Here is a 12,855-nt window from a genome sequence, read left to right on the forward strand (position 1 = left end):
AGTGACCTCCAAGGAATTGAGGAGCTGATATTTCATATCTAACAGGCAAGCAGAAAACAACTCAGAAGAAGTACTGAGGGCACCATTTTTCCTTAAAAGGAGAAGGCAAAGCAACATTTAAAAAAATCTGTTTGAGAGGTTTAAAACAACACAATACTTGGTTGTGCCGCAAGTGGATTCCAAGGTTGCACACTGATAAAACCGTGTGATCTTAAATGGATTGGATTTTCAGAGTTTGAATTGAGACACTTGAAGAAAACCAGGTTTCAAAGAACTTGGAGTTACAGAACCCAGGACGGAAAAGACTTATGAGATCATCTAGAGTAGGTGCCCGCCCATTCAGGATTGTTTGCTACTGTACATTTATTAGTGTATTCTTTGCTCTAGTTTGGGCTAAGTGAATTTCCTGTCTTATAATCTACTTAGCATGAAAATTTACATTAAAAATAGGGTTTGTCTGACACAAAAAGCAAATTGACAGTTAAATAGAAAATGTTTCACGTGTCTTAGAATATTTAGGCAAAAAGGATACATCAGAAAAGCTATTAAGATTGTACTTTGCTGTGCCTAGCTATTGTAATGGAAAGTACATTTAAAGCATTGAAAATTAAAAAAAAGCACAGAAAGAAATAATCAGCCAAATAGTCATCACAAATCTCAAATCCGAGCTGGCAAAATGGCATGCCAAGTTTCAGCTAAGCACATAAAATTCCAGCTGACAGATTCATCTAATTTACTGCTTTGTTTTGGACATCAGGTTAAAACAATCTCAAGAAAAACTGAACCAATGCAGCTATAGATTGAGTTTTCCAAGTGCGATGAGTTCAGAAGGCAAAGGAATTGGGTATTTGGCCCAATCATGCAAAACTTACTTTTTTCTTAAATATTAGAATATAAATATCACCATCTTATCAGTAGAAAATGTATTACACAGTAACATCAAGGCAAGAATCTAAGAGAGCCAGTATTACAGTTCTAGTGGGTCTGCTGCTCCCCACTCAACTCTGACCTGGCTCCCACAGCTTCCTACTGCCAATTCCACATTGCCCTTTTCTCAGTAATAACAATCCTTTCCCTTAACAACAACGGTACTAAGTACTTCCTATAAACTATTATCTGAAGCAGGATTAAAACCCACAATAGAATATTAGTGCCCCTGCTCTCCAGCTTCTAACACCTCAACCTTGTTTGCCGGAAATCTTACCTCTAGTCTCCGGCCATTTGCACCGGCTACTACTGCACCATTTACTGCTCCTGCTGGAAGCTTTCAGCCTGTCTCCCAGGATATTGAATGAACTTTACAATAAAGTAAGGGCTAAGGTCACGACAAAACTGGGGATTCAGTCGACTCCAGCATCAAGTGATATACTTTGACTTTAGAAAAGCTTTTGACACGGTCTCCCACAGTATTCTTGCCAGCAAGTTAAAAAAGTATGGATTGGATGAATGGACTATAAGGTGGATAGAAAGCTGGTTAGATAGTTGGGCTCAACAGGTAGTGGTCAACAGCTCAATGTCTAGTTGGCAGCCGGTATCAAGTGGAGTGCCCCAGGGGTCGGTCCTAGGGTCAATTTTGTTCAACATAGAATCACAGAATCGGAAGGGACCTCAGGAGGTCATCTAGTCCAACTCCCTGCTCAAAGCAGGACCAATCCCCAACTGCATCATCCCAGCCAGGGCTTTGTCAAGCATGACCTTGAAAACCTCTAAGGAAGGAGATTCCACCACTTCCCTAGGTAACCCATTCCAGTGCTTCACCACCCTCTTAGTAAAAAAAGTTTTTCCTAACATCCAACCTAAACCTCCCCCACTGCAACTTAAGACCATTACTCCTGTATTCTGGTACCACTGAGAACAGTCTAGATTCATCCTCTTTGGAACCCCATTTCAGGTAGTTGAAAGCAGCTATCAAATCCCCCCTTATTCGTCTCTTCCGCAGACTAAACAGTCCCAGTTCCCTCAGCCTCTCCTCATAAGTCATGTGCTCAAGCCCCCTAATAATTTTTGTTGACCTCTGTTGGGCTCTTTCCAATTTTTCCACATCCAGCTTCTCGTCCACTGTAACCCCTAGGTCTTTTTCTGCAGAACTGCTGCCTCGCCATTCAGTCCCTAATCTGTAGCAGTGCATGGGATTCTTCATTAATGATCTGGATGATGGGATGGATTGCACCCTCAGCAAGTTTGCGGATGACTAAGCTGGCCGGGGGAGAGGGAGGTAGATACGCTGGAGGGTAGAGATAGGGTCCAGAGTGACCTAGACAAATTGGAGGATTGGGCCAGAAGAGATCTGATGATGTTCAACAAGGACAAGTGCAGAGTCCTGCACTTAGGGTGGAAGAATCCCAAGCACTGCTACAGGCTGGAGACCGACTGGCTCAGTGGCAGTTCTGCAGAAAAGGACCTGGGGATTACAGTGTATGAGAAGGTGGATGTGAGTCAACAGTGTGCCCTTGTTGCCAAGAAGCTAACGGCATATTGGGCTGCATTAGTAGGAGCATTGCCAGCAGATCGAGGGAAATGATTATTCCCCTCTATTCAGCATTGGTGAGGCCACACCTGGAGAATTGCGTCCAGTTTTGGGTCCCCCAGTACAGAAAGGATGTGAACAAATTGGAGAGAGTCCAGCAGAGGGCAACGAAAATGATTAGGGGGTTGGGGACATGACTTACGAGGAGAGGCTGAGGGAACTGGGCTTATTTAGTCCGCAGAAGAGTCAGGGGCGGATTTGATGGCAGCCTTCAACTACCTGAAGGGGGGTTCAAAAGAGGATGGAGCTGTTCTCAATTATGGCAGATGGCAAAACGAGGAGCAATGGTCTCAAATTGCAGTGGGAAAGGTCTAGGTGGGATATTAGGAAAAACTATTTCACTAGGAGGGTGGTGAATCACTGGAATGGGTTACCTAGGGAGGTGGTGGAATCTCTATCCTTAGAGGTTTTTAAGGCCTGGCTTGACAAAGCCCTGGCTGGGATGGTCCTCCTTTGAGCAGGGGGTTGGACTAGATGACCACCTGAGGTCTCTTCCAACCCTAATCTTCTATGATTCTATGATCACACATATACATTTTCTTTATACTTTTCAAGTAATTCTTTCATAGTTGGATACTGCTCTCTCTCAAATGACAGGAGGAAGCTAAAAGTGTTCTTGGAATGCAAAGCAGTGAGATCGTGTGTGTTAAATAGTTGCAATGGGGAGAATTTTCAAAAGTGCTTTGGTGATATAAGTACGTAAGTTCCTATTTGAAAAGTGCCTAAGTCCTAATAAGAGTTTGGGTAACAATTTTCCAAACTTGTCCAAGTGATTTAGGAACTTAAGCCAAGTCTACGCTACAAACGTACGTCGGTATAACTACATTACTCAGTGTGTGAAAAATCCACACCCGAGCCACGAACTTATACTGACCAACAGATTTATTTGGGCATAAGCTTTTGTGGGTAAAAACCCGCACTTCTTCAGTTGCATGGAAGTGGGGTTTTTTTTACCCACAAAAGCTTATGCCCAAATAAATCTGTTGGTCTTTAAGGAGCCACTGGACTCCTCATTGTTTTTGTGGCTACAGACTAACACGGCTACCACTCTGATAGTTACACTGACCTAATGCCCGCTATAGACAGTGCTATGTTGACAGCAGAGCTTCTTGCGTTGACATAACTACTGCCTCTCACAGAGGTGACTTAATTATGCTGAAGGCAGAAACTCTCTGGTTGGGTTAATAGCATCTTCACTGAAGCACTACAGTGGGGCAGCTAGACCAGTGCAGCTTTTTAAGTGTAGACCTGCCCTTAGTCACATTTTCAGAAGCACTTTGGGTACTTTTAGGTACTTTGAGCTTGAATCTCATTTGAAAAAAAATGGGACATCACCATTTTGGAGCCTATGGCTAAACCAAAGTCAACTGTTTGACTTTGAAAATTGTACCTAGTTTAGAACTAAATATAAAGATGAGAGTCTACTCTGTATCAATGAATGGCCAAGAGTTTGAAAAAAGGGGGGCCTAAAGCTACATCCATTTTTAGCAAAAAGAAAAGGAGTACTTGTGGCACCTTAGAGACTAACCAATTTATTTGAGCATGGCAGCTTAATCATAGACCTGATTTTCAAAACTGCTGAGCAACCAGCAGCTTCCACTGAATTCCACGCACTGGAAAATCAGGAGTGAAAGTTTGGCCCCACTGAGTCATTGAGTTTGCCAATGGCAAAGCTCCCTTTGACTTCAGGGCAATCAGGATTTCACCCCCATGTTCCTTACACAGAAGCAGGATTTTCAAACACTCTTGGCACTGGCCCAATTCTGCACTCATTGAAGTAGATGATGAAGGTTTTGTTGACTTCAGTGGGAGCAGAGTTAGGCCAATGTGGAGGACTTTGAAAATCCCACCCTAGATGCCTGAATGTGGACTTAGAAGTCCAATTTTAAGCACTTTTTCCTAAAAATTTTGACCTGTATAATTAAGTAACCTGTATACCAACATGAATTTAAAGAAGATTTGAGAATTACAGTATTTTCCACTGAATGCATCCAATGAAGTGAGCTGTAGCTCACGAAAGCTTATGCTCAAATAAATTGGTTAGTCTCTAAGGTGCCACATGTCCTCCAGTTCCTGGAACTGTTTCACTATTACCAAACCTGTATATGGTGCTGGTATCTCTGGCAATGGGAGCTGCCATTTTACTGATATTTAAATCAGTTCTCTTTAATGAGGCACATTATACACAAAAACAGGTAAAGCATCTTATCGTTAAAAAGCCTGGGTAGGGTACAGACTTTCAAAGCCACTGTAAGTTTAACCCGGGGTTGCAGATAAGTTAGACACATTAAAAGAGAACACTGGTTTAAATTTTAAAAAAGGGATAAGCAATTGGTTGCTTCAATTGTTTGGTGCCCAAATGAAAAGGGCCCGGTTTTCAGAAAGTGCTAAGCATTCACCCTCCCAAAATTAGTCCCCTTTAAAGTATCTGAAGTTGGGCACCCCCCCCCCCCCCAAAAAAAATAAAAAATCAGTAGCCACTTTTAGAAGATCTCACCTTACAACTTGGTAAATCTATATCTTTCCCATGTTTTCCAGTGGTGAGATACTTCGCGTGTAGGTAATCATCAGACTACCAGCTTCCTCTTTGATTTTTAATTCAATTATCAAATTTTAATTCCATTTACTTATTTTTTTTAAAATCACGTTTATTTCAGTATGTGCAACCTTACAGGCAAGTGTTCACACATATCAAAATTAAACAAAGGAGCAAGGGAGTACCAGAGATAAATCTGGGAGCCAGTGGTAGTGCTTTAGAGGAAAGATTATACAGAGAGGAAATGACTTGGAACAGGACAGAGAATCTTTATATGACAGCTCATAAAAACCTTGACAATAGATGCTAACCACAGCATTGAAAATGGCTGTTTTAAGAAGCTGTGTAAATAAACTTTAATATAGGTAACATTTGCATAACAAGGAGGTTTTATCAGCACTAAAGCTGGTGAGTTAAAATAACAGGAGACCAGAGGTGAGCCACAGAGGCCCTCCTTTGGAAGTTAGCCTCAAATTTGCCTGCCTTTTGAACACAGTATTTCCCCCCTACTCCTGCAAACCCATTTGCACATTTTACCTTTTTATTTCTTTGTTTTTGCATTATGAATAAAGATCACCTGAATAGTAAATCCAAAGAATGTTCAAACTGCAGAAGGCTTTCATTAAAAACGAAAGAAAGTGCAATGCAGATTTTCAAATACCAGACAAGTAAAAAAAAACCAAAAACCCTCGATAAAAAGCTTTGTGTGACGGGGTTATTTAAATATAATCATATATCTGTCATCAAACATGCCAGTTTAGAAAGGTGTTGTCAATTCTCCAGGAGTGGGAGTGGTCTGCAGTCAAACCATTTTCTGCACAGAAAGCTTTTAAACAAGACTGTAGCATTTATTTTTAAATCCATCATGGGTATGCAAATAGGAATCCACAATTATAATTTATTTCTATAAATGTAGCAGCTAAAGGCCTCAAGTTAGGACTTGGGCACCGTTATGCTAAGCATTGGACAAACCAAGAGGCTGATCCCGCAAATATTTACACATGCCAGTAATTTTACTCCTGTGAAGAGTCCCAATGAAGTCAATAGGATTACTCACCATAGTGTACTTCAGCACATGCATAAGAGCTTGCAGGACTGGGGTCACTGAATAGGATTTAGAATGAACATGGTTCCTAAAACCAGTTCTCTAACAGATCGTCATCATCTGTCTAGGATTATTCACTCACAAAGCGTGGTTATAATGGCCAAACACTCCATTTTTGTGCAGTATCTGTAACAGCGGATGAAAAGATATGCTTTGGTTACACACGTTGTGACTGCTGCTTATGACACTGCTGCCCCTCTCTTTTTGTTGTATCAACCTTTTGCCTCTTGGCTTATACTTAGGTTGTAAACTCTTTAGGTCCATCTCTTTGTTGTATGTTTGTGCAGTGCCTAGAACAGTTGGGTTGAGGTGTCTAGGCTTTAAAGCAGTATAAATAATATCAACCAGAGCTGTCTGGAAAATAGAATGTTTATCCCATGGAAACTGACATTCTGACATTAGTTGGCTTTTCAAATTGGAAAAAGCTAAAGAAATAAAAATAAAAAACCGCACCAAGATTTCCCAGAATTAAAAAATTCCAGAGGATTGGTATTGGAAACAATTTGACATTTGAAAACTAAAAATGTTGACATTTTTGATCAAAATGAATTATGAAACACAAAATATCTCACTCTGAAATGTTTACTTGACACTTTAAAAAAAAATTCTCCCCACGGAGAAACTGAAAAAAGCTATTGGAAAATTCCCATGGAGAATTTTCATTAAACTACATTTCCAATGGGAAGAGTTTTCATGATAAAAATGTCAACCGGATCTAACAACGCTGAACTAAAGTCCATTGTATTGGGATGCTAACACAGAACCCCACTGTGCAAAGTACTGAGCGCCCTCAAATCCCATTTAAATTCCAGAGTCAAACCCAACTGGACACATGCCCACCATCTGACCAAGCTAATGAAAGAACTTTAACTACTGAATTTTTTGGGTTGGGGTGCTGACTTCCTCAATCTTAATATGACATTAAGATGTGCTTTTGTTTTTAAGTTGCCTCTATTTTAAGCAAAAAGAAAGAAAAGTGCAGATGTTACCTTAAAGGTGAAAAAATAAATAAATCAGAAAGTCTTGGAAGAGTAGAAGCAGATTTAATGAAACACTGCACTCTGGATCCCACCCATATTGGAATGAATCTTCATAAATTACGTCCAGTAAAATGAGAGCAAATAAGGTTAGGACGTCATATGTTTAATCCCAAAGAATTTCTGTAAGAACAAAGCAGGCTAGGGGAGGATTTATATATGGCTGCAGAAGTCCCATTGAGAGCAAAGTTTATTTATGTTTCCAGGCATTTACACTGCACTTAAGAGTGCTCCTGGATTCCTTGCTGCGGCTAAGGTCTCACATAGCTCAATGGCCTGGAACCAATATATATAAAATGCCACCTAAAGTTACAGGATCCAGAACACTGGATCCTCAGGCCCAATGGAACTTTCCTCTGTGCAGGAGACGGAGCTGACTGAGGGGCAGTTTGAGACTGTGAAAGAAATCTGCAAAAGAACTAAGAAGAAACGGTTACTCACCTCTCATAACTCTTGTTCTTTGCGATGCGCTGCTCATATTCATTCCAACTGGGGGCGTGCGCACCGCGTGCACAGCTGTCGGAAAGTTTTTTCCCTAGCAGCACCTGTTGGATGGGCTGTGGAGCCCCCTCAAGTGGCGCCTTCATGGCACTCAATATATGACCCTGCCAACCCGGTGCCCCCTCTGTTCTGTCTTGCTGGCTCCGACGGAGGGGAAGGTAGGCGGGTTTGGAATGGATATGAGCAACACATCTCGAAGAACAACAGTTATGAGAGGCAAGTAACCATTTCTTCTTCTTCGAGTGATTGCTCATATCGATTCCAATTAGGTGACTCCCAAGCCTTACCTAGGCAGTGGGGTCAGAGTTAAGAAATGCTGAATGTAGCACTGCTCTACCGAAAGTCGCATCGTCTCTGGCATGCGCCGCATGATGGCGTAGTGCAAGGTGAAGTTATGTACAGAGGACCAAGTTGCTGCCCTGCAAAATTCCTGGATCGGTACCTGGGCCAGGAACGCAGCTAACGAGGCCTGGGCCCCAGTGGAGTGTGTGGTAAGAGCTGGGGTCGGCACCCCGGCCAGCTCATAGCAAGTAAGGATGTAGGACGTGATCCAGGAGCACATTCTTTGAGATGAGACCGGGAGGCCTTTCATCCGGTCCACCACCACTACGAATAGCTGGTTCGATTTTCTGAATGGCTTAGTGCACTCGATGTAGAAAGCTAGGGCTCTCCGGACACAGAGGAAATGTAGCCGCTGCTCCCGGGAACTAGCATGAGGCTTTGGGTAAAAGACAGGTAGGAAAATGTCCTGGCTGGTGTGGAAGTTCGACACCACCTTGGGGAGGAAGGCTGCGTGCGGTCTGAGTTGCACCTTATTCCTGTGGAAAACCATGTAAGGCAGTTCCGAGGTAAGGCAGTTCCTAGGACCATGCTCCTTTGTGGTCCTAGGACAAAACCCCTTGCAAATCCTGCACCTATTGGCTTCGTGAGCCTTCCCCAGACACTTCAGACAAGAGTCATGGGGGTCGCCCATTGGCGTGGGCTTGGAGCAGGACTTGCAGGGCTTGAATCCCTGGGACTTGGGCATGAAAGCCCTCCCAAGAAAAAGCGGGACAGAGGGTAAACCTCCCAGCCCCAACTGCTTACTAACTACAACAAAAATAAACTACAAGAATTAAAGAAAAGTTAGAATAACTACTATAACAACTACTATAAAACAAGTAAGGGAAATGTGGAGAACTTGCTAAGCAAGACACCACAGTTCCAACGACTGTCACGGGCAGTAAGAAGGAACTGAGGGGGCACCAGGTTAACAGGGTCATATATTGAGCACCATGAAGGCACCACTCCAGGGGGCTCAACAGCCGACCTGACAGGTGCTGCGAGGGGAAAAACTTTCCGACACCTGTGAACGCGGCGCGCGCACACCTAATTGGAATCGATATGAGCAATCACTCGAAGAAGAACCAACACACAAGCCTCACCATCTTCTGCTCCAAGTGCCAGATGAGCGTCTTTGAGGTTGTCTTCTCTAATATATACCTACAGCTGCAGGTATGTGTATTAAAAATAGCCCCCAAACCTACAAAACACTTCCCTGCACATGCAATTCTCCCCAGGAGGAGAGGATGAGAGAAAGAACAGACCATGCATGATACGTTAGTCATGTTGTTTAATGCACTACAGGAAGGTGCTCAGATACTACTGTGCCAAGGGCAGGATAAGAACTTAAGTAGAACAGAATCACCAGCACAGTGTTCGAGCACCTTATACAGTCTAACATGCATGTAATCCTTTTGTGTAACTCTCCCTGCGTGGGCCCAAAACGTTTCCATAAAAGGTCCTACAGACTGGCTCAGCCTTTTGGCCATAGCCAAGGATCACACAGCACAACTCACGAGGTGGGTGTGCAAAGCTTGCCTTTGTGCCCCCTTAAAATCCTTTGCTACCTGGGTGCGGGCTGGTCCCTGATGCAACAAAGAAGTCTGATGCTGGTTCTGAGTTGTGCTGACTGACAATAGTCCCAATGGGACTTTAAAAAAGCCAACTCTTGCATAGGGTCATCCTGGCCATACCACTTTCTCCCAGCCCATCCAAGCAGGTAGGGAGGTGGCATAGGAGCTTCTATGCTAGTGGTTCTCAAACTTTTGTACTGGTGACCTCTTTCACATAGCAAGCCTCTGAGTGCGACTCCCCTAATAAATATATAAAAAAGTGTTTTTAATTTAACATTATAAATCCTGGAGGCAAAGCGGGGTTCGGGGTGGAGGCTGACAGCTTACAACCCCCCAAATAATAACCTCGCAACCCCCTGAGGGGTCCCGACCCCCAGTTTGAGAACCCCTGTTCTATGCTGACCCTAGTATGTCACTAGCCTAGAGGATTCTGCTATGCTGTGGGGACTCTCCTCTGAGCAACTAACTTGGCCGTGTGCCCTGAATTGGCTGACAGTGTGAAACAAAGTGGCTGTACCCCAGAAGAGGATCAGGCCCAGTGTGCATGCATGTGCTATGCTGTTTAAAAGTGGATTAATAGCAAAACTTCCTCCTTATCCCCAGGAACAAACTAAACAAACCTAACACTGCCACCTTCCTGGATAATCACATTTTTTCCAGCATGTGATCAAACATCTGTATAAAGGGCAAGATGAAATATCTAGCTCCCCCTATGGGCTGAATCTGGAGGATGTTCATGCAACTGAACTCCCTAGATCCTTGCAGAATTACTGGACTAATGATTTACTCCGACCAGTTTGGGAGGCATCTTTCTGTTTATTGTGTGTGTCGCTGAAACTTCAGGTGGAAGAACAATGGGAGATTTGCACATGCGCCACTGGGAGAGAGCGTACAGCTGGAGTGATGGAAGCAAGATTTCATAGAATTAGTAGATTATTCCCGCTTTTAAATCCCCCTCCCTTAAAAAAAAAAAAAAGATGTTTTGCTCAAGTTACAGACATCTATGGAAATACAATCTACATTAAGAGGTACCAGCCAGTAAACATGCATAGCGAGAACATGTGCAAGTTAGTTCCCACTTTTCTAGAATATGGTAAAACCAGAACACCTGTGGCAAAGATTGGCTTTTGTTTGGAACAATATGCAGCAATGATTCTACAGAGACGATAAAACAATACTTCTAAGAGCCACATGCTCTCTGAGCCCACCCATCAAGGTAGCAGAAGGCCCCAAACTTAACAAAACTGCCCTGTTCTCTCCCTGTCCCACCTCCTTCTCATGTGCTAAACCAGAGGAACCCTTCCCCCCACCATTCTTGCAGCCATGAACATATCTGCAGACACATGGGATCAGCTGCATTCAGATCAAGGTGGTATGATGAGGCCCTATAGTTGTTTTTTTGTACTTTTCCTTAAAAGGTAGATAAAGACAGTCTCAAAAAGTTTTCTTTCTGATTGATTTTTACATGAAAAAACCCAACACCGTCAGATCCTGAGTCCTCATTTTCCTGAACAATTCTTGAGGTTAAGTGCCAGTCTTCCAGCAAAATCAGGGAAGTCAGAACTTATTCTGAATGTATTTTTTAAAAATAACAAAGTTTGACACTCTCTTTATATATCATAGAAGCACTGTAAAGGGACCCATACTTTTTAGCATCACACTTTGCCTTTTAACTGGAACACCTTTGCTTTTGTGGATATAAGGCAGATTATTGAGCTCATAGTAGCTGAATTTTGTTATTTAAAAATTAAAACAATTTTTAAAAGCATGTTCCAACAACTACTGTATGAGTGAATGGTTCTCAACTGTTAATTGTGGGCTAATTAGACACATCTGAATGCACGGACTAAGTAGAGCACTAAAGGCACCTAGATCTATAATTTAGCACCTAGAGTCAGTGCGTTGCTCCCACCCTCCACACCCACCTTGTGGCCCACTGTGGAAGCAACTTGTTTCCATTTCCTTCTTAGTCCTGCCAACAGTCCTACTTTCCTTCAGGGAGGATCTGTCAAGGAGCAGTCTCTAGTCTAAAGAAAACATAAAATGAGGGGTTCTTTCATCCCTTATGGGCAACCGTTCCACCCTGCTCTCTCATAAAGTGCTGACCCTCTGGATTGTCTCTTTAATGACCCAGATACTACCTGAGCTGCTGACCCATAGGTCTTCTTTGCTGAAGTCCTTCCCCCAGGTTCTCCCAGGTTGGTTCCTTTACGATCAATCTACCTTCATGCCACTGCTGGGGCTTTTTCCTGGGCCTGCCATGGGACCATCCTTCTCCTCAACTACCCTTTCCCTTCAAGGCCACTCACAATTCCTTCCTTCCTTCCTACACTTCTCCTCCCCAAATGAGAGCTCAGCCCTTCATAGAAATCACGCCTCTTCCCCAGCTGCTCTACCTGATCTGAATCAGTGGGGGCAGGAGGCAGTAGTTGATCCATCACAGGCAAGGCTAAGCCCAACTCCTCTAAAAGGGTCAGTCCACTGACTTTGGTGGGTGCTCAACATCTCTGAAAAATCAGTCCACTTTCATGTATACGCCTTACTTTAGACATCCACATGTGAAAATGTCGGCCAGTGATGCCACTGAAGATTCTAGAGCACAAACAACTAAACCACACCAATTTCAACTTCATGTGAAACCAGGAACAAATACTGAATGGAAAAGATGAAGATTTGTATTTATTTTTAAACCCCTAAATGATCATTATAAATTATGGACTTTTTAAAATATAAAATTATCAAATTTACCCGAATGTCCTTTTAAGTATAGATTAAAGTATGTCAATTGCAACTAGATGAAAATGCCTCAATCTACTGTATTCTTTACTGAAAACATGAGAAATGTAGACTTTTGGGCCAGATCCTTAGCTGGTAAAAATCAGCATTGCTCCATTGACTTGAATGGAACTGATTTAAAATACCTGACAATCTGGCCCCAAAATGTTTACTTTATATATCCCAACCTCCAGCTGAATTTTCTTCTCTTTGGAGGAGATTGCCTGAGACTTTAGTGCTGAGATGTAGCCTTTAAATATTCCACACCCACACACAAATTGAACCTTCACTGTGAATTTCCCCCCCAAAATTAGTTTTCTTTAGTTTACAGTGGAAAGGATTACAACTGAAAAAAGAGGAATTATTATTAGCTACTTCTCTTGCATATAACAGCATTGCAAATACATTGTCACGCTGCCAGGTCAGAATTGTATCTTCGTTCATTAAAAGCTTGCTTTAGTATAACTTTGCTTATTTTC

The 12,855-nt window shown here is 42.6% G+C and overlaps 1 protein-coding gene across 2 annotated transcripts in view; it reads right to left on the reverse strand.

The window, feature by feature from the left end:
* Positions 1-12,855, reverse strand: part of NHLRC2 (NHL repeat containing 2) — an 89,033-nt gene that overhangs the window by 17,338 nt on the left and 58,840 nt on the right. Inside the window, exon 12 of one of the 2 annotated variants that reach the window (XM_073354322.2) lies at positions 6,130-6,294. The exons of the other annotated variant lie outside the window; for it this stretch is intronic. Within the exon in view, the coding sequence (XP_073210423.2) occupies positions 6,247-6,294 (48 nt within the window). The 3' untranslated portion in view covers positions 6,130-6,246. Of the gene's footprint in view, positions 1-6,129; positions 6,295-12,855 lie in introns of those variants that run through there. 2 annotated transcript variants of the gene reach the window in all.

Source organism: Lepidochelys kempii, chromosome 7 (assembly GCF_965140285.1).
Source record: "Lepidochelys kempii isolate rLepKem1 chromosome 7, rLepKem1.hap1, whole genome shotgun sequence".
In the NCBI taxonomy this organism is placed as follows: Eukaryota; Metazoa; Chordata; order Testudines; family Cheloniidae; genus Lepidochelys; species Lepidochelys kempii.